The sequence below is a fragment of the Agelaius tricolor genome, unplaced genomic scaffold (assembly GCF_023055355.1).
Source record: "Agelaius tricolor isolate 1412-34295 unplaced genomic scaffold, bAgeTri1.0.p SCAF_120, whole genome shotgun sequence".
Lineage (NCBI taxonomy): Eukaryota > Metazoa > Chordata > Aves > Passeriformes > Icteridae > Agelaius > Agelaius tricolor.
Window position 1 is genome coordinate 67,546 of NW_027269380.1, and position 27,087 is coordinate 94,632.

The 27,087-nt window shown below is 52.4% G+C and overlaps 2 protein-coding genes and 2 long non-coding RNA genes across 4 annotated transcripts in view; 2 read left to right on the plus strand and 2 right to left on the minus strand.

Moving 5' to 3' along the window:
- PLOD3 (procollagen-lysine,2-oxoglutarate 5-dioxygenase 3) overlaps nt 1-22,604 on the plus strand; it is a 29,549-nt gene extending 6,945 nt beyond the window's left edge. The window contains 16 exon segments of the mRNA XM_071420020.1: nt 981-1,044; nt 2,516-2,612; nt 3,515-3,612; nt 5,402-5,533; nt 7,925-8,078; nt 9,945-10,002; nt 10,004-10,068; nt 11,511-11,652; nt 14,265-14,381; nt 15,280-15,345; nt 17,550-17,651; nt 19,184-19,300; nt 19,828-19,962; nt 20,627-20,644; nt 20,744-20,851; nt 21,561-22,604. Coding sequence (XP_071276121.1) covers nt 981-1,044; nt 2,516-2,612; nt 3,515-3,612; nt 5,402-5,533; nt 7,925-8,078; nt 9,945-10,002; nt 10,004-10,068; nt 11,511-11,652; nt 14,265-14,381; nt 15,280-15,345; nt 17,550-17,651; nt 19,184-19,300; nt 19,828-19,962; nt 20,627-20,644; nt 20,744-20,851; nt 21,561-21,800 — 1,713 coding nt within the window. The 3' untranslated portion in view covers nt 21,801-22,604.
- A 436-nt stretch (nt 22,605-23,040) lies between these two features.
- Nucleotides 23,041-27,087, minus strand: part of VAMP2 (vesicle associated membrane protein 2) — a 10,314-nt gene continuing 6,267 nt past the window's right edge. Inside the window, exon 4 of the mRNA XM_071419988.1 lies at nt 23,041-25,943. Coding sequence (XP_071276089.1) covers nt 25,737-25,943 — 207 coding nt within the window. The 3' untranslated portion in view covers nt 23,041-25,736. The remainder of the gene's footprint in view (nt 25,944-27,087) is intronic.
- Nucleotides 26,013-27,087, minus strand: part of LOC139586508 (uncharacterized) — a 1,361-nt gene continuing 286 nt past the window's right edge. Inside the window, exon 2 of the long non-coding RNA XR_011677828.1 lies at nt 26,013-27,029. This is a non-coding gene — a long non-coding RNA (uncharacterized lncRNA). The remainder of the gene's footprint in view (nt 27,030-27,087) is intronic.
- Nucleotides 26,935-27,087, plus strand: part of LOC139586509 (uncharacterized) — a 607-nt gene continuing 454 nt past the window's right edge. Inside the window, exon 1 of the long non-coding RNA XR_011677829.1 lies at nt 26,935-27,035. This is a non-coding gene — a long non-coding RNA (uncharacterized lncRNA). The remainder of the gene's footprint in view (nt 27,036-27,087) is intronic.

The following is a 27,087-nucleotide window of genomic DNA, read 5'->3' on the forward strand; positions in this document are numbered from 1 at the left end:
GAGCCCAAAAATCCCTGAAAATCACCCCAAAATTACCCCAAAATCACCCCAAAATTACCCCAAAATCTCAATTATTTTATACCCAATTATATCTGAATAATGAGCTCAGGTTGAGCCACAAATCTCCTCAAAATCACCTTAAATTACCCCAAAATCACCCCAAAATATGAATTATTTTATACCAAATTATATTTAAATTTTGAGTGCAGGGTGAGCCAAAAATTGCTGAAAATCACCCCAAAATATCAATTAATTTATACCAAATTATATCTGAATAACGAGCTCAGGGTGAGCCAAAAATCCCCTTAAAATCACCTTAAATTACCCCAAAATCATCCCAAAATCTCGATTATTTTATACCAAATTATATCTAAATAATGAGCTCAGGGTGAGCCAAAAATAACTTCAAAATCACCTTAAATTACCCCAAAATCACCCTAAAATTTCAATTATTTTATACCCAATTATATCTGAATAATGAGCTCAGGGTGAGCCAAAAATCCCTGAAAATTACCCCAAAAATAATCCCAAAATCTCAATTGTTTTATACCCAATTATATCTGAATAAAGAGCTCAGGGTGAGCCAAAAATCACCTCAAAATCTCCTTAAATTACCCCAAAATCACCCCAAAATATGAATTATTTTATACCGAATTATATTTAAATAATGAGCTCAGGGTGAACCAAAAATCCCCTTAAATTACCCCAAAATACCCCAAAATAATTCCAAAATCTCCATTATTTTATACCCAATTTTACCTAAATAATGAGCTCAGGGTGAGCCCCAAAACCACCCAAAATCCCCCCAAAATCTCCCCAAAATCACCCCAAAATCACCCCAAAATAACCCCAAAATCCCCCCAAAATCCCCCAAAATTACCCCAAAATTACCCCAAAATCCCCCAAAATCTCCCCAAAATTCTCATTTTTCCCCAAAATTTCCTTTTTTTCCCCCAAATTTCTCCCAATTTCCCCCTCAGGAGCAGCTGGGGCTGGGCCTGGATCACCATTCCAGAATCTTCCAGAACCTCAACGGGGCCCTGGGTGCGCCCAGGGGGGTTTGGGGGGAATTTTGGGGGAAATTTGGGGGATTTTGGGATTTTGGGGATTTTGGGGGAAATTTGGGGGATTTTGGGGGGGGTCCTGAAGGGATTTTTGTGGGATTTTTTGGGATTTTGGGGGGTTCTGAAGGGATTTGGGGGGGGTTCTGAAAGGATTTTGGGGGGATTTTTGGGGATTTTGGGGGGATTTTTGGGGAATTTTTTGGATTTTGGGGGGTTCTGAAGGGATTTTGGGGGAATTTTTTGGGATTTTGGGGGAATTTTGGGGGAATTTTTTGGGGAATTTTTTGGGATTTTGGGGGATTTTTGGGGGGATTTTTTGGGATTTTGGGGGGTTCTGAAGGGATTTTGGGGGAATTTTTTGGGATTTTGGGGGAATTTTGGGGGAATTTTTGGGGAATTTTTTGGGATTTTGGGGGATTTTTGGGGGGATTTTTTGGGATTTTGGGGAGTTCTGAAGGGATTTGGGGGCGTTTGGGGGGGTCCTGAAGGGATTTTTGGGGGGATTTCGTGGGATTTGGGGGATTTTGGGGGGTTCTGAAGGGATTTGGGGCATTTTTGGGGGTCCTGAAGGGATTTGGGGAGAAATTGAGGGGTCCTGGAGGATTTGGGGGGATTTTGAGGGGATTTTTTTGGGATTTGGGGGGGATTTTGGGGGAATTTTTTTGGATTTTGGGGGGTTCTGAAGGGATTTTGGGAGGATTTTTGGGGGGATTCTGGAGGGATTTGAGGGGATTTTTGGGGGGATTTGGGGGGTTCTGAAGGGATTTGGGGGGGTTCTGAAGGGATTTTGGGGGGATTTTGGGGGATTTTGGGGGAATTTTTTGGGATTTTGGGGGAATTTTGGGGGAATTTTTGGGGGAATTTTTTTGGATTTTGGGGGATTTTTGGGGAATTTTTTGGGATTTTGGGAGGTCCTGAAGGGATTTTTGGGGGATTTGGGGGGAACTTTTTGGGATTTTGGGGGATTTTTGAGGGTCCTGAAGGGATTTGGGGAGAAATTGAGGGGTCCTGGAGGATTTGGGGGGATTTTGAGGGGATTTTTTTGGGATTTGGGGGGGATTTTGGGAGGGGTCCTGAAGGGATTTTGGGGGAATTTTTTGGGATTTTGGGGGGTTCTGAAGGGATTTTGGGGGGATTCTGGGGGGATTTTTGGGGAATTTTTTGGGATTTGGGGGGTTTTGAAGGGATTTGAGGCTTTCCGGGCTGGTTTTGGGGTCCCCGAGTTGATTTTTGGGGTCCCCGAGTTGATTTTTGGGGTCCCTGAGGCATTTTTGGGGTCCCCGAGTTGATTTTTGGGGTCTCTGAGGCATTTTTGGGGTCCCCGAGTTGATTTTTGGGGTCTCTGAGGCATTTTTGGGGTCCCTGAGGCATTTTTGGGGTCCCCGAGTTGATTTTTGGGGTCCCTGAGGCATTTTTGGGGTCCCTGAGGCATTTTTGGGGTCCCCTCTCAGACGAGGTCCGGATTCGCTTCGAGCCCGGCGGGAACCGAGTGAGGAACGAGGTCAGCGGGAGCTGGCCCGTGGTGATCCATGGGAATGGGCCCACAAAGGTACCAAAAAACCCAAATTTCAACCCAAAAAATACCCCAAAAGTACCCCAAAACCCACCCCAAAATCCCTGCAAAAATACCCCAGAAAATGACCTAAAAATCCCCCAAAATTCACCCCAAAATCCCCTAAAACCTGCCCGTGGTGATCCACGGGAATGGGCCCACAAAGGTACCAAAACCCCAAATTTCACCCCAAAAAATGCCCCAAAATCAGCCTAAAATCACCCCAAAAATCCCTCCAAAAATACCCCAGAAAATGACCCAAAAATCCCCAAAAATCCCCTAAAAATATCTCAAAATCTGCCCGTGGTGATCCACGGGAATGGGCCCACAAAGGTACCAAAAACCCCAAAAATAACCCAAAAAATATCCCAAAATCAGCCTAAAATCACCCCAAAAATCCCTGCAAAAATACCAAAAAATTCCAAAAAAATCCCCCAAAATTCAGCCCAAAATGCCCCAAAACCTGCCCGTGGTGATCCACGGGAATGGGCCCACAAAGGTACCAAAAACCCCAAAAATAACCCAAAAAATATCCCAAAATCAGCCTAAAATCACCCCAAAAATCCCTGCAAAAATACCAAAAAATTCCAAAAAAATCCCCCAAAATTCACCCCAAAATCCCCCAAAATCTGCCCGTGGTGATCCACGGGAATGGGCCCACAAAGGTACCAAAAAACCCCAATTTCACCCCAAAAAATGGCCCAAAATCACCCTAAAATCACCCCAAAATCCCTGCAAAAATACCCAAAAAAATCCCAAAAAAATCCCCCAAAATTCAGCCCAAAATGCCCGAAAATCTGCCCGTGGTGATCCACGGGAATGGGCCCACAAAGGTACCAAAAAACCCCAATTTCACCCCAAAAAATGCCCTGAATGTCCCCGCCTGTCCCGCAGGTGGGGTGGCGCTGAACTCCCTGGTAATTACGTTCCTCAGGCTGGAGCCCCGGGGGCTGCGGGGACTGCGAGAGGGACCTGAGACCCCTGGGGGGGACCCCGGTACTGGGGGGGGGGTCCTGGGGGGATTGGGGGGGGATTTGGGGGTCCTGAGGGGTTTGGGGGGGATTTGGGGGTCCTGGGGGGATTTGGGGGGGTTTGGGGGGGATTTGGGGGGGATTTTGGGAGGATTTGGGGGTCCTGAGGTGGTCCTGGGGGGGTTTGGGGGAGATTTGGGGGTGATTTGTGGGGGATTTTGGGGGTCCTGGGGGGATTTGAGGGGGATTTGGAGCCGATTTGGGGGGGATTTTGGGAGGATTTGGGGTTCCTGGGGTGGTCCTGGGGGGGATTTGGGGGGGTTTAGGGGAGGTTTTGGGGGGGCATTTGGGGCGGATTTGAGGGGGATTTGGAGGCGATTTGGGGGTCCGGGAGGGGTTTGGGGGGGATTTGGGGGCGATTTGGGGGGGAATTGGGGATCCTGGGGGGGATTTGAGGGGGATTTTGGGAGGATTTGGGGGTCCTGGGGTGGTCCGGGGGGTGTTTGGGGGTCCTGGGGGGGATTTGGGGGGGATTTGGAGGCGATTTGGGGGGGATTTTGGGAGGATTTGGGAGGGATTTGGGGATCCTGGGGGGATTTGGGGGGATTTGGGGGAGGATTTGGGGGTCCTGGGGTGGTCCTGGGGGGGATTGGGGTGGATTTTGGGGGTCCTGGGGGACTTTGGGAGGATTTGGGGTCCTGGGGTGGTCCTGGCGGGGTTTGGGGTTCCTGGGGGGGGATTGGGGGGGTTTGGGAGGATTTGGGGGGATTTTGGGGTCCTGGGGGGCATTTGGGGGGGATTTGGGGATTTGGGAGGGATTTGGGAGGGATTTGGGGGTCCTGGGTGGTCCTGGCAGGGTTTGGGGTTCCTGGGGTGGTCCTGGGTGGGATTTGGGGGTCCTGGGGGGATTTGGGGGTCCTGGAGGGGGATTTTGGAAGGGTCTGGGGGCTCCTATGGGTTTTTGGTTCTGTTGTTCTTAGGGGTTTTTAGGGGGGGTTGGGATTTTTTTGGGTGGGTTTCTGTCATTTTTTTGGGGTTTTGTTGGGTGGATTTCTCTTGTTTTTTGGGTGGGTTTCTCTCAATTTTGGGTTTTTCTGGGTGGGTTTCTGTCTTTTTTGGGTGGGTTTCTCTCATTTTTTGGGTTTTTTGGGTGGGTTTCTCTCATTTTTGGGTTTTTTTGGGTGGTTTCTCTCAATTTTGGGGGTTGTTGGGTAGGTTTCTGTCATTTTTTGGGGTTTTTGTTGGGTTTCTCTTGTTTTTTGGGTGGGTTTCTCTTGTTTTTTTGGGTTTTTGGGTGGGTTTCTCTCATTTTTGGGGTTTTTTGGGTGGGTTCTCCTCCCCTCCCTTGTTTTTTTGGGTGGGTTTCTCTCAATTTTGGTTTTTCTGGGTGGGTTTCTGTCTTTTTTGGGGGGCTTTCTCTCATTTTTGGGGTTTTTTGGGTGGGTTTCTGTCATTTTTTGGGGTTTTTTGGGTGGGTTTCTCTCATTTTTGGGGTTTTTTGGTGGGTTTCTCTTGTTTTTTGGGTGGGTTTCTCTCAATTTTGGGTTTTTCTGGGTGGGTTTCTGTCTTTTTTGGGGGGCTTTCTCTCATTTTTTGGGGTTTTTTGGGTGGGTTTCTGTCATTTTTTGGGGTTTTTTGGGTGGGTTTCTCTCATTTTTGGGTTTTTTGGGTGGGTTTCTCTTGTTTTTTGGGTGGATTTCTCTCAATTTTGGGGTTTTTTGGGTGGGTTCTCTCATTTTGGGGTTTTTTTGGGTGGATTTCTCTCATTTTTGGGTTTTTTGGGTGGGTTTCTCTCGTTTCTGGGCCCTCCCCAGCCCGAGGCCCTGCCCTGGGTGCTCATCGGGGTCTTCGTGGCCGAGCCCACCCCGTTCCTGCCCCAATTCCTGCAGCGCCTGCAGGGCCTGAGCTACCCCCGGGAGAGGCTGGGGCTGTTCCTGCACAATGCTGTGAGTGCCACCCCAAAAACAGCCCAAAAATACCCTAAAAATATCCCAAATTCAGCCCAAAAATCACCGCTAAAATCACCCCAAAAACGGCCTGAAAATATCCCCAAAATACCCTAAATTCACCCCAAAAATATCCCCGGGAGAGGCTGGGGCTGTTCCTGCACAACGCCGTGAGTGCCACCCCAAAAACCACCTGAAAATATCCCAAAATCACCCAAAATCACCGCTAAAATCACCCCAAAATCACCAGAAAAACGGCCTGAAAATATCCCCAAAATACCCTAAATTCACCCCAAAAATATCCCCGGGAGAGGCTGGGCTGTTCCTGCACAATGCTGTGAGTGCGACCCCAAAAACAGCCCAAAAATACCCTAAAAATATCCCAAATTCAGCCCAAAAATCACCGCTAAAATCACCCCAAAAACGGCCTGAAAGTATCCCCAAAATATCCCAAATTCACCCCAAAAACACCCTAAATTCACCCCAAAATCACCGCTAAAATCACCCCAAAAATACCCTAAATTCACCCCAAAAATATCCCAAATTCACCCCAAAATCACCACTAAAATCACCCCAAAATACCCTAAATTCACCCCAAAAATATCCCAAATTCACCCCTAAATCACCGCTAAATCACCCAAAAATACCCTAAAAATATCCCCCATTCACCCCAAAATCACTGCTAAAATCACCCCAAAACCAGCCTGAAAATATCCCAAAAATTCACCCCAAAATCACCACTAAAATCACCCAAAAACGGCCTAAATTCACCCCAAAAATATCCCAAATTCACCCCAAGATCGCCGCTAAAATCACCCCAAAAACACCCCAAAACAGCCTTAAAATATCCCAAAAATTCACCCAAAATCACCCCTAAAATCACCCCAAAACGGCCTGAAAATATCCCAAAAATCACCCCAAAATCACTGCTAAAATCACCCCAAAAACAGCCTGAAAATATCCCAAAAATCACCCCAAAATCACCGCTAAAATCACCCCAAAAATATCCTGAAAATATCTCAAATTCACCCCAAAATCACCGCTAAAATCACCCCAAAAATACCCTAAATTCACCCCAAAAATATCCAAATTCACCCCAAAATCACCACTAAAATCACCCCAAAACCACCCGAAAAACGGCCTGAAAATATCCCAAAATACCCTAAATTCACCCCAAAAACAGCCTGAAAATATCCCAAATCACCCCAAAAATACCCTAAATTCACCCCAGAAGTATCCAAAAATTCACCCAAAATCACTGCTAAAATCACCCCAAAAATATCCCACATTCACCCCAAAAATCACTGCTAAAATCACCCCAAAACCAGCCCAAAAATATCCCAAAAATTCACCCCAAAATCACCACTAAAACCACCCCAAAAATACCCCTAAACTCACCCCAAAAATATTTCAAATTCACCCCAAATTCACCCCAAAATCACCCCAAAACCAGCCCAAAACCAGCCTGAAAATATCCCAAATTCCCCAAATGTTCCCAAATCCATAAATGTCCCCAAATCCCCCAAAGCTCAAAAATGTCCCCAAAATCCCCAAATGTCCCCAAATCCCCCAAATCTCCCAAATCCCAAATTGTCCCAATGTCCCCAATCCCCCCCAATGTCCCAATCCCATTTTTCCCGATTTCCCCCCATTTTTTGCCATTTTCCCCCATTTTTTCCTCATGTCCCCAATGTCCCCAAAATCCCCCCGATGTCCCCAAATGTCTCCAAATCCCCCAAATCTCCCAAATCCCATAAATGTCCCCAAATGTCCCCAATCCCATTTTTTGCCATTTTCCCACATTTTTCCTAATGTCCCCAGTGTCCCCAATGTCCCCAATCCCTGCTGATGTCCCAATGTCCCCCAAAATCCCCAAATGTCCCCAATGTCCCCAGAATCCCCAATGTCCGAAATGTCCCCAAATCCCCCAAATGTCCCCAAATCCCCCAAATGTCCCCAATCCATTTTTCCGATTTCCCCCATTTTTTCCCATTTTCCCCCCATTTTTTCCTCATGTCCCCAAATGTCCCCAATGTCCCCAATGTCTCCAATCCCTCAAATGTCCCCAAAATCCCCAAATGTCCCCAAAGTCCCCAAATGTCCCCAAAATCCCCAAATGTCCCCAAAATCCCCAAATGTCCCAAATGTCCCCAATCCCATTTTTCCCGATTTTCCCCATTTTTTGCCATTTTCCCCCCATTTTTTCCTCCTGTCCCCAATCCCTCAAATGTCCCCAAAATCCCCAAAATCCCCAAATGTCCCCAAATATCCCCAAATCTCCCAAATCCCATAAATGTCCCCAAAATCCCCCAAATGTCCCCAAAATCCCCCAAAATCCCCAAATGTCCCCAATGTCCCCAATGTCCCCTCCCTCTGTGTCCCCTCCCCCAGGTCCCAGGCCACGCCCCCCCTGCTGGACTCGCTCTGGCCCCGCCTCCGGCGCCGCTTCAGCTCCGCCCACCGGGAGGGGGAGGGGCTGGGGGGAGGGGCGGCCCGAGAGCTCGGCATGTACGGGGGGCGGGGCTAAAGGGGGAGGAGCTAAAGGGTGAGGGGGCCTAATGGGGGGATAAAGGGGCGGGGCTAAGGGGAGGGGATAAAGAGGGCGGGCTAAAGGGGAGGGGCAAAGGGAGGGGCCAAGGGAGGGGCAGGAGTAGTAGGGGAGGGGGAAAGGGGGAGGAGCCTAAGGGGGGAGGGGCAAGGAGGGGAAGGGCAAAGGGGGAGGAGCCAAAGGGAGGGGAGAAAGGAGGGAGGTGGCAATGGGGTGAGGCCAGGGGGGAGGGGCCAAAGGGGAAGGGGAAATGGGGCGGGGCCAAGGCGGGCAGGGCCAAAGGGGGTGGCCATGGGGGCGGGGCCAAGGGGGCGGGGCATATGGGAGAGGGAAAAGGGGAGAGGGGAGGGGGTCAAGGGAGGGGGAGGGGTGGGGCCAGGTTGATTTTGGGGTGTCCCTGACCCAATTTTGGGGTGCCCCAGGTCAGTTTCTGGGATGTCCCAGGTGATTTTTGGGGTGTCCCAGGTGATTTTGGGGTGATTTTGGGGTGATTTTTGGGGTGATTTTTGGGGTGATTTTTGGGGTGTCCCAGGTGATTTTTGGGGTGATTTTTGGGGTGATTTTTGGGGTGATTTTGGGGTGATTTTGGGGTGATTTTTGGGGTGATTTGGGGGTGATTTGGGGTGCCCCAGGTCCCTGTGCGGCGCTCCCCGCGCTGTGAGCTCTACCTGAGCCTGGACAGCGACGTCAGCCTGAGCGACCCGGCGTGCTGAGAGCGCTGATAGAGCAAAACAGGTATGGAGTGACCATGAGTGACCACTGAGTGACCACTGACCAATGAGTGACCAATGAGTGACCAATGAGTGACCAATGAGTGACCCTGAGTAACCCCTGAGTAACCCCTGAGTAACCCAAACTGAGCCCTGAGCGACCCGGCGTGCTGAGAGCCCTGATAGAGCAAAACAGGTATGAGTGACCAATGAGTGACCACTGACCCTGAGTGACCAATGAGTGACCAATGAGTGACCAATGAGTGACCCTGAGTGACCATGAGTGACCACTGACCCCTGAGTGACCACTGACCCCAAACTGACCCCAAACTGACCCCAAACTGAGCCCTGAGCGACCCGGCGTGCTGAGAGCCCTGATAGAGCAGAACAGGTATGGAGTGACCCTGAGTGACCACTGACCACTGACCACTGACCAATGAGTGACCAATGAGTAACCCCTGAGTAACCCGGAGCGACCCCGGCATGCTGAGAGCGCTCATTGAGCAAAACAGGTACAGAGTGACCAATGAGTGACCATGAGTGACCACTGACCCCAAACTGACCCCTGAAGTGACCACTGAGTGACCAATGAGTGACCACTGAGTGACCCCTGAGTGACCAATGAGCACTGACCCCAAACTGACCCCTGAGTGACCCCAAACTGACTCCAAACTGACCCCTGAGTGACCCCAGGTGACCCCCAAATCCTCCCGAAATCCCCTCAGGTGTCTCAGGTGTCACTCAGGTGTCTCAGGTGACTCTCAGGTGTCCCCAGGTGTCTCAGGTGTCCCCAGGTGTCACTCAGGTGTCACTCAGGTGACTCTCAGGTGACTCTCAGATGTCACTCAAGTGTCCCAGGTGACTCTCAGGTGCAGTGACACCTGAGGACACCCTGCCAGGGGTCTTCTCAGGGCAGGACTCTCAGGGGTCACCTGGGGTCACTCAGGGGTCAGTTCTGGAGTCAGCTTCTGGGGTCACTCAGGGGTCCCCAGTTTGGGCCTCAGTGCTCATTGGTCACTCAGGGGTACTCAGTGGTCACTCATTGGTCACTCAGTGGTCACTCAGGGGTCAGTTCTGGGGTCAGTGGTCACTCATGTGTCACTCATTGGTCACTCTGTGTACCCTGTTTTGCTCAATGAGCGCTCCTCAGCAGTGCGGGGTCCCGCTCCTGGCCCGTCCCCGGGCACCTCTGGTCCAACTTCTGGGGGGCCCCTGAGCCCCGAGGGCTTCTACGCCCGCGCGCCCGATTACCTGGAGATCCTGAATGGGAACCGCAGGTGAGGCACACCTGGGACACACCTGGGGACATTGGGGACAATGGGGACACACCTGGGGACAATGGGGACATTGGGGACAATGGGGACACACCTGGGGACAGACACACTGGAGATCCTGCACGGGAACCACAGGTGAGGCACACCTGGGACACACCTGGGGACATTGGGGACAATGGGGACACACCTGGGACACACCCACATACCCGATTACCTGGAGATCCTGAATGGGAACCGCAGGTGAGGCACACCTGGGACACACCTGGGGACAATGGGGACATTGGGGACATTGGGGACACACCTGGGGACATTGGGGACATTGGGGACAATGGGGACACACCTGGGGACAGACACACCTGGAGATCCTGCACGGGAACCACAGGTGAGGCACACCTGGGACACACCTGGGGACATTGGGGACATTGGGGACACACCTGGGACACACCCACATGCCCGATTACCTGGAGATCCTGAATGGGGAACCGCAGGTGAGGCACACCTGGGGACAATGGGGACAATGGGGACACACCTGGGGACACACCCACACCCCGATTACCTGGAGATCCTGCACGGGAACCGCAGGTGAGGCACACCTGGGACAGGTGGGGACATTGGGGACAATGGGGACACACCCACATACCCGATTACCTGGAGATCCTGCAGGGACACCGCAGGTGAGGCACACCTGGGACAGGTGGGGACATTGGGGACAATGGGGACACACCTGGGGACACACCTGGGGGATGGGGACACACCTGGGACACACCCACATACCCGATTACCTGGAGATCCTGCAGGGACACCGCAGGTGAGGCACACCTGGGGACATTGGGGACACACCTGGGGACACCTGGGACACACCTGGGGATGTGGGCACAGGGTCGCCTGTAATGGATGGGTGGGCGTGGTTTGATGGGCGTGTCCAGGTGGGAGGGCGGGGCTTGTTGTGGGTGTGTCATCGACTTCATCTGTCTGTGGGCGTGGCCTGAGGTGGGTGGAGCTTTCTGTGGGTGTGGCCCGGTGTGGGCGGGGTTTATTGTGGGCGTGTCCACAACCTCATCTCCATGTGGGTGTGGCCTGGGGTGGGCGGGGCTTTTATTGTGGGCGTGTCCACAACCTCATCTGCATGTGGGTGTGGCCTGGTTGGGCGGGGCTTCTCTGGGTGTGTTCTGGTATGGGTGGGGTTTGTTGTGGGTGTGTCCCTGACCTCACCTGTCCGTGGGTGTGGTCTGCATTGGGCGTGGTTTCATTGTGGGCGTGTCCCCGGCCTCATCAGCATGTGGGCGTGGTCTGGGGTGGGCGGGGCTTTATTGTGGGTGTGTCCCTGACCTCACCTCCCCGTGGGTGTGGCCTGGGTGGGTGGGACTTTATATGGGCGTGGTCAGGGGGTTGGGGGTTTATTGTGGGCGTGTCCCATGGCCTCACCCGCCCATGGGCGTGGCCAGGGGCGTGTGGAACGTTCCCTACATCAGCCGCGCCTACCTGGTGGGCGGGGCCGCGCTGCGGGGGCCGCTGGGGGAGGGGCCTGTGTTCGACCACGCCCACCTGGACCCCGACATGGCGTTCTGCGCCCGCGCCCGCGAGAAGGTGAGAGCCCAAAACCGCCCCAGTTTACCCCAAAAATCACCCCAAAAATCGGCTGGGGAACTCCAAAATTCAGCCCGAAAACCGCCCCAAATTTACCCCAAATTCACCCCAAAAATCGGCTGGGGAACTCCAAAATTCAGCCCGAAAAACCGCCCCCAAATTTACCCCAAATTCACCCCAAAAATCGGCTGGGGAGCTCCAAAATTCAGCCCAAAAACTGACCCCAAATTTACCCCAAATTCACCCCAAAAATCGGCTGGGGAGCTCCAAAATTCAGCCCAAAAACTGACCCCAAATTTACCCCAAATTCACCCCAAAAATCGGCTGGGGAGCTCCAAAATTCAGCCCAAAAACTGACCCCAAATTTACCCCAAATTCACCCCAAAAATCGGCTGGGGGAACTCCAAAATTCATCCCAAATTTGCCCCAAATTCACCCCAAAAATCGGCTGGGGAACTCCAAAATTCAGCCCAAAAACTGACCCCAAATTCATCCCAAATTTACCCCAAATTCACCCCAAAAATTGACCCCAAATTTACCCCCAAATTCACCCCAAAAATCGGCTGGGGAGCTCCAAAATTCAGCCCAAAAACCGCCCCAATTTACCCCAAATTCACCCCAAAAATCGGCTGGGGAACTCCAAAATTCAGCCCAAAGACTGACCCCAAATTTACCCCAAAAATCACCCCAAAAATCAGCTGGGAATTGCAAAATTCACCCCAAAAATTGACCCCAAATTGACCCCAAATTGACCCCAAATATGATCCCAAAAATCAGCTGGGGAGCCCAAATTCACCCCAAAAACGGACCCCAAATTTACCCCAAATTCACCCCAAAAATCAGCTGGAGAGCCCCAAAATTCACCCCAAATTCACCCCAAAAACTCACCTGAGGAACCCCAATATTCACCCCAATTTTGGGGGGATTTAGGGGAAAATTTGAGGAGATTTTAGGGGGATTTTGGGGTGGATTTTGGGGTGAATTTTGGGGATTTTGGGGTGAATATTGAGGTGAATTTGGGAGATTTTGGGGTGGATTTTAGGCTGAATTTATGGTGAATTTTGAGGTGGTTTTGGGGTGAATTTGGGGGATTTTGGGGGTGAATTTTGGGAGGATTTTGTGGTGGAATTTTGGGGTGGGATTGGGGGAAATTTGGGGAATTTTGGGGTGGATTTGAGGGGTTGGGGGTGAATTTAGGGTGGATTTTGGGGTGGTTTGGGGGTGAATTTGGGGGATTTTGGAGGTGGATTTGGAGTGGATTTTGGGGTGAATTTGGGGATTTTGGGATGAATTCATGGTGAATTTTGGAGTGGTTTTGGGGGTGGATTTTGGGGTGAATTTGGGGGATTTGAGGGGTTTTTTTGGAGAGGATTTTGAGGACATTTTGGGGTGGATTTGGGAGATTTTGGGGTGGAATTTTGGGGGAGATTTTGGGGTGAATTTAAGAGGATCTAGAAGAGAATTTTGGGGTGAATTTGGGGGCTTTTGGGGGTGGATTTTGGAGGGGATTTCGGGGGATTTTGAGGTGAATTTGAGGGGACTTTGATGAGATTTTGGGGTGAATTTTGGGGTGAATTTTTGGGGGGATTTGGGTTGGGTTTGAGGGATTTTGGGGCTGAACTTAGGGTGGATTTTGGGGATAAATTTGGGGAATTTTGGGGTGAAGTTTGGTGAATCTTAGTGTGAATTTTGGGGTGAATTTTTGGGGTTTTGGGGCTGAACTTAGGGCGGATTTTGGGGTGAATTTGCAGGGGGTTTTTGGGGGTAAATTTGGGGAATTTTGGGGTGAAGTTTGGTGAATCTCGGGGTGAATTTTGGGGTGAATTTTTGGGGTTTTGGGGCTGAACTTCGGGCGGATTTTGGGGGTGAATTTTCGGGGGTTTTTGGGGGTAAATTTGGGGAATTTTGGGGTTAATTTGGGGTGAATTTTTGGGGTTTTGGGGCTGAACTTAGGGTGGATTTTGGGGTGAATTTTCGGGGGGTTTTGGGGAATTTTGGGGTGAAGTTTGGTGAATCTCAGAGTGAATTTTGGGGTGAATTTTTGGGATTTTGGGGCCGAACTTAGGGTGGATTTTGGGGTGAATTTTCGGGGGGTTTTGGGGTAAATTTGGGGAATTTTGGGGTGAAGTTTGGTGAATCTCAGAGTGAATTTTGGGGTGAATTTTTGGGGTTTTGGGGTAAATTTGCAGGGGGTTTTGGGGGTAAATTTGGCGAATTTTGGGGTGAATTTTGGTGAATCTCGGGGTGAATTTTGGGGTGAATTTTTGGGGTTTTGGGGCTGAACTTAGGGCGGATTTTGGGGTGAATTTGCAGGGGGTTTTTGGGGGTAAATTTGGGGAATTTTGGGGTGAAGTTTGGTGAATCTCGGGGTGTATTTTGGGGTGAATTTTTGGGGTTTTGGGGGTAAATTTGGGGAATTTTGGGGTGAATTTTGGGGTGAATTTTCGGGGGGTTTTTGGGGGTAAATCTGGGGAATTTTGGGGTTAATTTGGGGGATTTTGGGGTGAATTTGCAGGGTTTTTTTGGGGGTAAATCTGGGGGAATTTTGGGGTGAAGTTTGGTGGATTTTGGGGTTGATTTCGGGGGTTTCGGGTCTCCCCCGCTGTCCCCAGGGGCTGTTCCTGCACGTCACCAACCGGCGCCACTTCGGGCACCTCCTGGTGACCAACGGCTACAACAGCACCGGGAGGAGGCACCCGGAGCTCTGGGAGAGGCCCCGCAACCCCTGGGTGGGTAAAAAACCAGCACGGACCAGTATAAACCAGTATGAACCAGTATAGACCAGTACAGACTGTTACAGACCAGTATAGACCAGTATAGACCAGTATGGACCAGTATAAACCAGTATAGACCAGTACGGACCAGTTTAGACCAGTACAGACCAGTATAAACCAGTCCAGAGCACTGACCCCAGTGAGCACCCGGAGCTCTGGGAGAGGCCCTGCAACCCCTGGGTGGGTAAAAAACCAGCATGGACCAGTATAAACCAGTATGAACCAGTATAGACCAGTACAGACTGTTACAGACCAGTATAGACCAGTATAGACCAGTATGGACCAGTACGGACCAGTATAGACCAGTATGAACCAGTATAGACCAGTATAGACCAGTACAGGGCACTGACTCCCAGTGAGCACCCCAAGCTCTGGGAGAGGCCCCAGAACCCCTGGGTCAGTGTAAAACCAGTATAAACCAGTATAAACCAGTTTAAACCAGTATAAACCAGTATGGACCAGTATGGACCAGTATAAACCAGTACAGACTGTTACAGACCAGTACAGACCAGTATAGACCAGTATAAACCAGTACAGAGCATTGGCCAGTATCCCCTCCCAGTCCATCCCAGTCCATCCCAGTTCCTCCCAGTCCATCCCAGTTCCCTCCCAGTCCCTCCCAGTCCCTCCCAGTCCCTCCCAGTCCATCCAATCCATCCCAGTCCCTCCCAGTCCATCCCAGTCCCTCCCAGTCCATCCCAGTCCCTCCCAGTTCCCTCCCAGTCCATCCCAGTCCATCCCAGTCCCTCCCAGTCCATCCCAGTCCCTCCCAGTTCCCTCCCAGTCCATCCCAGTCCATCCCAGTCCCTCCCAGTCCATCCCAGTTCATCCCAGTAACCCCAGTTTCCCGCAGGACTGGGACCAGCTGTACCTGCACCCCAACTACAGCCGGGTCCTGCGGGAGAACCTGTTCCAGGAGGTACCGGAATCACCCCAAAAATGTCCCAAAATATCCCCAAAAATATCCCAAAATATCCCCAAAAATATCCCGAAATATCCCCAAAATATCTCAAAATATCACCAAAAATATCCCAAAATATTCCCCAAAAAATATTCCCCAAAAAATATCCCAAAATATCCCCAAAAGTATCCCAAAATATCCCCCAAAAATATCCCAAAATATCACAAAAAATATCCCAAAATATTCCCCAAAATATCCCCAAAAATATACCAAAATATCCCCCCAAAATATCCCAAAATATCAAAAAAATCCCAAAATATCCCAAAATATTCCCCAAAATATCCCCAAAAAATCCCAAAATATCCCCCCAAAAATATCCCAAAATATCCCCAAAAATATCTCAAAATGACCTAAAAAATGCACCAAAAATATCCCCAAAATATCCCAAAATATCCCTGAAAATACCCCAAAAAGATCCCAAAATTACCTAAAAAATACACCAAAAAATCCCAAAAATATCCCCAGAATTTCCCAAAATATCCCCAAAATATCCCAAAATATCCCCAAAAAATATCCCAAAATATCCCCAAAATATCTCAAAATTACCTAAAAAATACACAAAAAATATCCCCAAAAATATCCCAAAATATCCCAAAAATATCCCATAATATCCCCCAAAATATCCCCGAAAATCACCCCAAAAAATCCAAAAATATCCCAAAAATATCCCAAAATATCCCCAAAAATATCCCAAAATTACCTAAAAAAATACACCAAAAATATCCCCAAAATATCCCTGAAAATCACCTCAAAAATATCCCAAAATATCCCCAAAAATATCCCAAAATTACCTAAAAATATACACCAAAATATCCCAAAAATATCCCAAAAATACCTAAAAAATACAGCAAAAATACCCCAAAAAATCTCCCAAAAATATCCCTAAAATCACCCAAAATATCCCTGAAAATCACCCCAAAATATCCCCAAAACCACCTCAAAAATATCCCTGAAATAACCCCAAAATCACCCCAAAAATATCCCCAAACTGCCCCAAAAAGAACCCAAAAAATATCCCCAAAATATCCCAAAATTCACCCCACAAATACCCCAAAAATGCCCCAAAATCACCCCAAAAATATCCCCAAAAATGCCCCAAAATCACCCCAAAGTGACCCCAAAATATCCCCAAAAATTCCCAATTTCACCCCAAAAAAATCCCAAACCACCCCCAAAAATACCCCAAAAAATCCCCTAAAAATATCCCCAAAATTCCCCAAAATTACCCAAAAATCCCCCAAAAATCAGCTTAAAATGCCCCCAAAACCCCCAAAATTACCCCAAAATCCCCCAAAATCACCCTAAAAATGCCCCAAAATTACCCCAAAATCACCCAAAAATAGCCCAAATTTCTCCAATTTTGGGGATTTTTTGGGATTTTTTTGGGATTTTTTTGGGATTTTTGGGGGATTTTTTGGGGGATTTTTTTGGGGGGATTTTTTGGGGATTTTTTGGGGGATTTTTTGGGATTTTTGGGGATTTTTGGGGGATTTTTTTTGGGATTTTTTGGGGATTTTTTTGGGATTTTTTGGAGATTTTTGGGGGGATTTTTGGGGTTTTTTGGGATTTTGGTTTTTGGGGTTTTTTTGTGTTTCCCTGGTTGATTTTTGGGGGTGAATTTCCCATTTTTCAGCCCTGTCCTGACGTGTTCCAGTTCCCGCTCTTCCCATTTTTGGGATTTTTTTTGGGGATTTTTCTGGGATTTTTTTGGGATTTTTTGGGGGGATTTTTGGGATTTTTGGGATTTTGGGGTTTTTTGGTGGTTTTGTGTTTCCCTGGTTGATTTTTGGGGTGAATTTCCCGTTTTCAGCCCTGTCCTGACGTGTTCCAATTCCCGCTCTTCCCATTTTTGGGGTTTTTTTGGGGATTTTTTTGGATTTTTTGGGGGGATTTTTTGGGGGGATTTTTGGGATTTTTGGGATTTTTGATTTTTTGGTGTTTTTGTGTTTCCCTGGTTGATTTTTGGGGTGAATTTCCGTTTTTCAGCCCTGTCCTGACGTGTTCCAGTTCCCGCTCTTCCCATTTTTGGGATTTTTTTGGGGATTTTTCTGGGATTTTTTTGGGATTTTTTGGGGGGATTTTTGGGATTTTGGGATTTTTGATTTTTTTGGTGTTTTTGTGTTTCCCTGGTTGATTTTTGGGGTGAATTTCCCGTTTTTCAGCCCTGTCCTGACGTGTTCCAGTTCCCGCTGTTCTCGGCGCAGTTCGGGCGGGAGCTGCGGGAGGAGGCGGAGCTTCGAGGGGGGTGGGCGGAGCATCACGAGGTGGGCGGGGCTTCCAAAGGGGGGGGCTAAAAATGGGGGCGGGGCCTCAAAAATGGGGTGGAGCTGCAAAAATGGGGGCGGGGCCTAAAATTTGAAGGGTGGGGCCCTGGAAATGGGGGTGGGGCCTCGAAAACGGGGTGGGGGTAAAAAATGGGGGGCGGGGTCATAAAAATGGGGGCGGGGCCTAAAAATTGGAGGGTGGGGCTTCAGAATTGGGGGGGGTGGGACCCCCAAAAGGGGGCGGGGTTTCAAAATGGGGCGGGACCTTAAAATGGCGGCGGGGCCTCAAAATTTATGGTGGGGCCACAGAAAAGGGATTTGGGACCCCAAAAATTGAGGGGTGGGGCCCTAAAAAGGGGGTGGGGCCTCAAAAATGGGGTGGGTAGGACCCTAAAAATGGGGGTGGGGGCTTCAAAAAGGGGAGATGGGAATTCAAAATGGGGGGGTGGGGCTTCGAAATGGGGGCGGGGCCTAAAAATTGAAGGGCAGGAGCTGAAAAATGAGGGTTGGCGCCTCAAAATTGGAGGGTGGGAAATGAAAGATGGGGGCGGGGCCTAAAAATAGGGGTGGAGCCATTAAAAGGGGGCAGGGCCTAAAAATGGGGGTGGGGCTATTAAATGGAGGCGGGGCCTAAAAATGGGGTGGGGGCATTAAAATGGGGGTGGGGCCAATAGAATGGGGGTGGAGCCATTAAAATGGGGCAGGGCCTAAAATGGGGTGGGGCCTAAAAATGGGGGTGGGGCCTCAAAAATGGAGCTCTCCATTGTCCTGGTGGGTGGGGCCAGCCTCAGGTGTATCTCAGGTGTAACCCAGGTGTATCCCAGGTGTATCCCAGGTGTGTCTCACCTGCCCAGGTGTATCCCAGGTGTATCCCAGGTGTAACACAGGTGTATTCCAGGTGTAACCCAGGTGTATCTGAGGTGTAACCCAGGTGTATCAGGGTCACTCTCAGGTGTATCCCAGGTGTATCCCAGGTGTAACCCAGGTGTAACCCAGGTGTGTCTCACCTGCCCAGGTGCTCTCGTGGGCGGTGCCTCTCTCCTCCCTGCACCTGGATCTGCTCCCAGGTGTATCCAGGTGTATCCGGTGTATCCCAGGTGTATCCCAGGTGTATCCGGTGTATCCCAGGTGTATCCCAGGTGTAACCCAGGTGTTTCTCACCTGCCCAGGTGTATCCCAGGTGTAACTCCAGTGTAACCCCGGTGTATCCCAGGTGTAACCCAGGTGTATCCCGGGTGTAACCCAGGTGTAACCCAGGTGTATCAGGGTCACTCTCAGGTGTATCCCAGGTGTATCCCCGGTGTATCCCAGGTGTATCCCCGGTGTATCCCAGGTGTCTCAGGTGTATCAGGGTCACTCTCAGGTGTAACCCAGGTGTAACCCAGGTGTAACCCAGGTGTATCAGGGTCACTCTCAGGTGTATCCCAGGTGTATCTCAGGTGTAACCCGGTGTAACCCCGGTGTAACCCCAGTGTAACCCCGGTGTATCCCAGGTGTCACCCATGTGTATCTCACCTGTCTCACCTGCCCAGGTGCTCTCGTGGGCGGTGCCGCTCTCCTCCCTGCACCTGGATCTGGTCCTGCAGGGGGCGCTGCGGGAGCTCCTCCCCCCCATCGCCCGAAGGCTCTTCCCGGGATACGCCCCCAAGGTGGGCGGGGCTTGGGGAATGGGAGGGGCTTGGGAAATGGGAGGGGCTTGGAGGGAAAGGGTGGGACTAAAGGAAATGGGCGCGGCCTTAAATGGGTGGGGTTGGAATAGGAGGAAGAGGTGGGGACTCAGAAAGGGGAGGGGATTGAGGGATGGGAGGGGCTCAGATGAAAGGGGTGGAGCCTGGGAAAGGGTTGGGGCTGGGAGATGGGAGGGGCTCTAAAAGGGGTGGGGTCTGAAAAGGGGCGGGGCTTCAGGGTCTAGGAAATGGGAGGGGCTTGAGAAAATGGGGGTTCAGAAAGGGGCATGGCCTTGGGAGGGGTGGGGCTTGGTGATAAGGGTGTGGTTGAAAGGGCGTGGGTTTAGTGGGCGTGGCTTGGGAGGGAAGATGTAAAATGGGGCGGGACCTAAAAAAAAGGTAGAGCTGAAGTGGGCGTGGCCTATGTGGGTGTGGTCGCGTGAGCAGATTCGGGGGTTAATGTGGGCGTGGCTCTCCTGATGGCCACGCCCACTCTCCCCTCCCCCCAGGGCCGCACCGTGCTGAGCTCTGTGGTTCGTTATGACCCCGCCCCTTCCGGACACGCCCCCTCAGGCCCCGCCCCCTCGGCCCCGGCCCGGCCCTCGGCCACGATCAGCCTGAGCGTCAGCCTGAGCCCCGCCCACGTACGGACTGGGACAAACTGGGACAAACTGGGAGGGACTGGGGGGGACTGGGACAAACTGGGAGGGGATTGGGGGTGATTGGGAGGGCACTGGTTTATACTGGGAGGGACTGGGATGGGTTACTGGTCCCTGGTTTATACTAGGTTATACTGGTTTATACTGGTCCATACCGTTTATAATGGTTTATACTGGTTCTAGGTTATACTGGTCTATACTGGTCCATACCGGTTTATAATGGTTTATACTGGTTCTAGGTTATACTGGTTTATACTGGTCCATACCGGTTTATAATGGTTTATACTGGTTCTAGGTTATACTGGTTTATACTGGTCCATACCGGTTTATAATGGTTTATACTGGTTTTAGGTTGGTGGTTGGTTGTTCCCCCATTACGGCTGCACTGGGGGTTACTGGTTGAACTGGGCTGGGTCCTGGGCTGTGTTACTGGTGTATAGTGGTTTATACCGGTTTATACTGGTTTATACTGGTCCATACCGGTTTATACTGGTCCATACTGGTCCATACTGGTCCATACTGGTTCCAGGGCGGCGGTTGGCTGTTCCCCCGTTACGGCTGCACTGGGATGGGTCCCTGGGCTGTGTTACTGGTCCATACTGGTCCATACTGGTCCATACTGGTTTATACTGGTCCATACTGGTTCCAGGATGGCGGTTGGCTGTTCCCCCGTTACGGCTGCACTGGGATGGGTCAGTGGGCTGTGTTACTGGTCCATACTGGTCCATACTGGTTTATACTGGTTCCAGGGCGGCGGTTGGCTGTTCCCCGTTACGGCTGCGTGGCCCCCGCGCCCCCCCCCGGGCTGGGCCCTGCTGCACCCCGGGCGCCTGACGCACCTGGGCCAAGGTGTGCCCCCGACGGGGACAGCCAGGTACGGGGACAGCCTGGGGACATTGGGGACACTGGGGACACTGGGGACAGCCAGGTACGGGGACAGCCTGGGGACACTGGGGACATTGGGGACACTGGGGATAGCCAGGGGACACTGGGGGCACTGGGGACACTGGGGGACAGCCAGGGGACACTGGGGACACTGGGGACAGCCAGGTACGGGGACACTGGGGACACTGGGGACACTGGGGACAGCCAGGTACGGGGACAGGGGGGACACTGGGGACACTGGGAGGGGTTGGGACATTGGGGACAGCCAGGGGACACTGGGGACATTGGGAGGGGTTGGGGACATTGAGGGGAATGGGGACAATGGGAGGATTTGGGACATGGGGACATTGCAGGGGACATTGGGGACATTGGGAGGGATTGGGGACATTTTGGGGATTTTGGGTCATTGGGGACTTGGGAGTGGATTGGGGACATTGGGGACATTGGGAGGGGTTGGGGACATCCAGGGGACACTGGGGACATTGAGGGGACGGGGAGGGTTGGGGACTCTGGGGGGGACATTGGAGACATTGGGGAAAAAACGGGGGGAAATAGGGAAAAATGAGATTTGGGGACACTGGGGACATTGGAGGGTGTTGGGGACATTTGGGGGGGGGGGGATCTGGGGGACATTTGGGGGGGAAAATGGGGGAAAATTGGGGAAAATGACATTTGGGGACATCGTTGGGCGCCATCAGGTACGGGCTGGCGCTGCTGATGGACCCCTGAGTGTCCCAAACTGGGGACATCGCTGGGGACATCGGGGACATCGAGGGACATTGGGGACACCAGGACCGACCCCGCTGTGGCCTCATGGACCCCGGGAGTGTCCCCAGACGGTGACACGGGGACAGCAGGGACAGCCTTGGGGACACCCTTGGGGACACCCCTGGGGACAGCATCGGTGGCACAGCCCTGGCACGGCCTGGCCCTGCTGATGGAGCCCCGAGTGTCCCCAGAATGGGACATTTGGGGACATTTGGGGACGTTTGGGGACATCTTGGGGACGTCTGGAACTCAGCCCCGCTACGGCCTCGCGCTCCTCATGGACCCCGATTGGGGACATCTGGGGACATTTGGGGACATTGGGGTCCCGTTCCCTCTGTGGCCTTGTGATGTTCATGGACCCCATTTGGGGACATTTGGGGACATTTGGGGACATTGAGGTCCCACCCCCACCATGGCCTTGTGCCCTTCATGGACCCCGATTGGGGACATTTGGGGACATTTGGGGACATTGGGGTGCCACGCCCGGACCCCGCTATGGCCTGGCCTTGGTCATGGACCCCAATTGGGGACATTGGGGACATTTGGGGACATTTGGGGTCCCGTCCATGCTGTGGCCTCGTGCTCCTCATGGGCCCCATTTGGGGACATTTGGGGACATTTGGGGACAATCGGGGTCCCAGCCCCGCCCCAGCCTGGCCCTGCCCATGGAGCTCTGAGCGTCCCCAAAATTTGGGGTCCCCAAAATCGGGACCTTGGGACCCCAAAATGGGACCTGGGGACACCCCCGGACCTTGGGGACCCCAAAATGGGACCTGGGGACCCCAAAATGGGACCTTGGGGACCTTGGGGACACCTCGGGGACATTTGGGACAGCCCCAAGACATTGGGGACCCCAAATTGGGCGATTTTGGGCCCCCCTGGACTTTGGGGACACCCCAGGGACTTTGGGGACCCCGATGACGTCACAGGGGTGGGGGAGGGGGCGGTTGGGGACCCCCTCCCCCCCCCCCCCCAATTTTGGCAATAAAACCCGGGGGGTTCCCCCCCCCCCCCCCCGGCCCCGTGTGATGACGTCATTGGCTCGGCTCTGTGCGTGACGTCATTCCGGCGGTGTGAAGCCACGCCCCCTCAGCGATGAAGGCGGGGGGGGGGGAGGAGGATGGCGCGTTCTGATTGGTGGAGGCTGCTTGTGCCCCGCCCCCCAATTCCTTGGCCCCTCCCCCATTCCCAGAGCCCCTCCCCCATTGCCAGAGCCCCTCCCCCATTCCCAGAGCCCCTCCCCTATTCCCAGAGCCCCTCCCCCAATTCCAGAGCCCCTCCCCCCAACTCTTTGGCCCCTCCCCCATTCCAGTTTCCCCAAACCCCCTCCCCCAATTACTTGGCCCCTCCCCCAATTACTTGGCCCCTCCCCCACCTCAGGCCCCTCCCCCAATCAGGCCCCGCCCCCTGTGACGTAGGCGGGTTTTTATTGGTGACGTTCACACCGGGGGGGGGGGTCAGGGACACGCCCCCACCCCCACCCCGCCCCTCCCCCCCCTCCCGACCCCTCCGGGGGGCGCTGAGAGAGGGGGAGGCGGGGTGGGGGGAGGGGCCAAGGGGTGGGGGAGGGGCCATGGGGTGGGGGAGGGGCCACAGAGGAAAACCCCCCAAAAACCCAGAGTGGGGGGGGAGGGGCGGCAGTGACACCCGCCCCTCCCCACCCCCCCTCCCCCCACCCCGCCCCTCCCCCACCCCCTCAGGGGTGGGTGGGGGGAGGGGAAATTTTGGAGGGGGGGGAGGGGATTTTTTTATTTTATTTTTTGGGGACCCCCCCGGGGTCGCTCCATGCAGGGGGGGGAGGGGCGGGGATGGGGGGGGGGGGGGGAGGGGCAGCGCCCCAAAAATTGGCGGGAAAAATTTGGGGGTGGGGGTCCCCAAAATTTGGGGGCGATTCCTCCTCAATGTGGGGGGGGAGGGGCGGGTTTTGGGGACCCCTCCCCAATTTTGGGGACCCCCCCTGGTTCCCTCCTCCCAGGGGTGGCCCCTCCCCCCCACCGCCATTTTTGGGGGGTTCCCTCCCATTTTGGGGTCCCCCCCTTTGTCCGCCCATCCCCCCCCCCAAACCCAAATTTTGGGGTTCCGCCCCCCACCCCAATTTTTTGGCATCTCCCCCCCAAATTTTGGGGTTCTCCCATTTTTGGGGTCCCCCCCACCCCCCCAATTTTTGGGGTTCCCCCTCAATTTTTGTGACCCCCCCCCCAAAATTTCTCGCTCTCCCCCCCAAAAATCCAAATTTTTGGGGTCCTCCCATCATTTTTGGGGTCTCCCCAAATTCTGGAACCCCACCCCAAATTTTGGGGTCCCCCCCAATTTCGGCTCTCTCCCATTTTTGGGGCTCCCCCCCCAAAATTTTGGCATCTCCCCACATTTTGGGGCTTTCCCATTTTTGGGGTCCTCCCTCATTTTTGGGGTCCCCCCCCAAATTTCAGGCTCCCCCCAAGTTTTGGGGTCCCCTCAACTTTGAGAACCCCCCCCCCCCCAAAATTTTGGGTTCTTCCGCCTTTTGGGGTCCCCCCATTTTTGGGGTCCCTCCAATTTTGGGATTCCCAAAATTTTAGGACCCCCCCATTTTTTGGGGTTCACCCCAATTTCAGCCTCCCCCATTTTTTGGGGGTCCCCAAATTTTGGAACCCCCCCTCCCCTAAAAGTTTTGGGGTCTTTCTCCTTTTAGGGTCCCCCCAGTTTTTGGGGTCTCCCCAAATTTTGGGCCCCCCAAATTTTTGGGGACCCCCCCCCCTGAATTTCAGCCTCTCCCCATTTTTTGGGGTCTCCCCAAATTTGGGAACCCCCCCCCCCATATTTTTAGGCTCTCCCCAAATTTCGGGCTCCCCCCAGTTTTTGGGGGTGTCCCCCCCCCATTTTTTGGGGTCTCCCTAAATTTTGAGACCCCCAAATTTCGGGGACCCCCCCCCCACCCCAAACCTTTGGGGTCCCCTCCCCCGATTTTTGGGCTCCCCCAAATTTTGGGGTCCCCCCCCCCATTTTTGGGGTTCTCCCCCCCCCCCGGGCTCGGCAGTGAAGGGGTTGGGGGGGTTGGGGGGGGTTGGGGGAGGGGCAAGTTTTTGGGGGGTTCCCTCCCCTCCCCCACCCCCCAATTTTGGGGTTCGCGGGGTGGGGGAGGGGCGGGGGGGGAGGGGCTGGAATGTTTATGGGGGGTGGGGGGAGGGGGAGGGGGCGCCCCCAAAAATCGCCCCAAAAATTTTGGGGGGGGGTGGGGGAGGGGCCCCTTGTGCTCAACTGAGGGGGGGGAGGGGAGGGGGGGGGGGAGGGGACCCCAAAATCGCCCTGGGGTGGGGGAGGGGCCCGGGGGGGATTTTTGGGGGGAAAATCCCAAATTTGGGGGGTGGGGGAGGGGCCTGGGGGGTCCCTGAGGAGGGGGGGGGGGAGGGGTTAAGGAAGGTGGGGGAGGGGCCTGGGCGTGGCCACGCCTCCCCCCGGCGGGCGTTGGGGGCGGGGGTTTGGGGGTTTGGGGGCGGGGCCCGGGCGAGGGGCGGGGCTCGGCTGGGCGGGGCCGGCGGCGTTAGGTGCTGAATAGACTGTGGAGGGAAATTTGCATATGATTAGCATATGGAGATCTCATTTGCATGTCAGACCCCCTCATCTGCATGCATGGTCACCCTCATTTTGCATCCCCCCACCCCCTAATTTGCATGCCCAGGGCTCCACCCACTCCTGCCTGCATTAGTGTGCATCAGAAATTTGCATATGCAATCCAATTTGCATATGGTTTGCACTTGATCTCCCCACCTTGTTGGTTAATTTGCATAGCCCCTCCCACTATGTCCCAACCCTTCATTTGCATAACAAACCCTTATTTGCATTTATCGTGCTAATTTGCATACAGCATTTTCCACATTAGCATGCAGTGTTAATTTGCATATTCCCCTAAACCCCGCCCTCATTTGGATCCCTCACCGCTATTTGCATACCCAGGCCTCATTTGCATATCCCAACTCATTAATCTGCATTCAACGCCCATCATCATTTGCATACCCAGCACCCTCATTTGCATAACTCAAAAACTTCATTTGCCTAACCCGGCCGCCTCATTTGCATAACCCCCCTTACATTTGCATAACGCAACCCTCATTTGCATAACCCAACCCTCATTTGCATATTCTTTCACTAAAGCATGTCCGGCGACCCCTCATTTGCATGCCCCTCCCCTCATTTGCATGCCCCGCCCCCGTTCCCTCTCCCGATTTGCATCCAGCCTCCCTCATTTGCATGCCCGCGCTCATTTGCATACGGAGCCGCTCACCGATGATGATGATGAGGACGATGGCGCAGATCACGCCCAGGATGATCATCATCTGCAAAAACGGCCGCGTTTGGGCAAATTTGGGGCAAATTTGGGCAAATTTGGGGTTTTGGGGTTTTTGGGGAAATTTCTTGGGTTTTATTTGGGATTTTTTGGGGGAATTTCGGGGTTTTTTGGGGGTTTTTTGGGGTTTTTTTGGGTTTTTCTTGTTGGTCTTTGGGAACTTTTCAGGGATTTTGGGGATTTTGGGGGAGATTTTTGGGGGAGATTTTTGGGGGAGATTTTTGGGTTTTATTTGGGATTTTTTGGGGGAGATTTTTGGGTTTTATTTGGATTTTTTGAGGGAATTTTGGGGTTTTTTGGGGTCTTTTTTGGGGTTTTTTTTTGGTTTTTCTTGTGGGTGTTTGGGAACTTTTCAGGGATTTTTGGGGAATTTGTGGGATTTTGGGGTCTTTGGGGGGAGATTTTTGGGGTTTTTTTGGGGGGATTTTGGGGTTTTTCGGTGTCTTTTTTGGAGGTTTTTTTGGGGTCTTTCGGGGCTTTTTTTGGGAGATTTTTTGTGTGTTTTGGGGTCTTTTTTGAGTCTTTGTTTTTTGTGGGGCTTTTTTGGGTCTTTTGGGGATTTTTGGGGGGTTTTTGGGGAGTTTTTGGTGTTTTTTGGGGGGGTTGGGGGATTTTGGGGGTTTTTGGACATTTGGGGGTCATTTGGAGTTATTTTGGGGTTATTTGGGCCATTTCAGGCTATTTTGGGGCAATTTCAGGATATTTTGGGTCATTTCCCACCTTGAGGTTCTTCCACCAATCCTTGTGCTTGAGCTTGGGGCATTTGGGGCCATTTTGGGGCAATTTCGGGGCTTTTTGGGGCAATTTTGAGGTAATTTCAGTCCATTTTAGGACCATTTTGGGGGCCATTTTGGGCCCATTTTGGGGCTATTTCAGACACTTTTAAGGCTACTTTGGGGCAATTTCAGCCCATTTGGGCAATTTCCCACCTTGAGGTTCTTCCACCAGTCCTTGCGCTTGAGCTTGGGGCATTTGGGGCCATTTTGGGGTAACTTTGGGCTATTCTGGGTTTTTAAGGGCCATTTTGGGGCCATTTTGAGGCTATTTTGGGTTGATTTTGGGGTATTTTGGGTACCTTGAGGTTCTTCCACCAGTACTCGTGCTTGAGGCTTGGGCCATTTGGGGCCATTTCA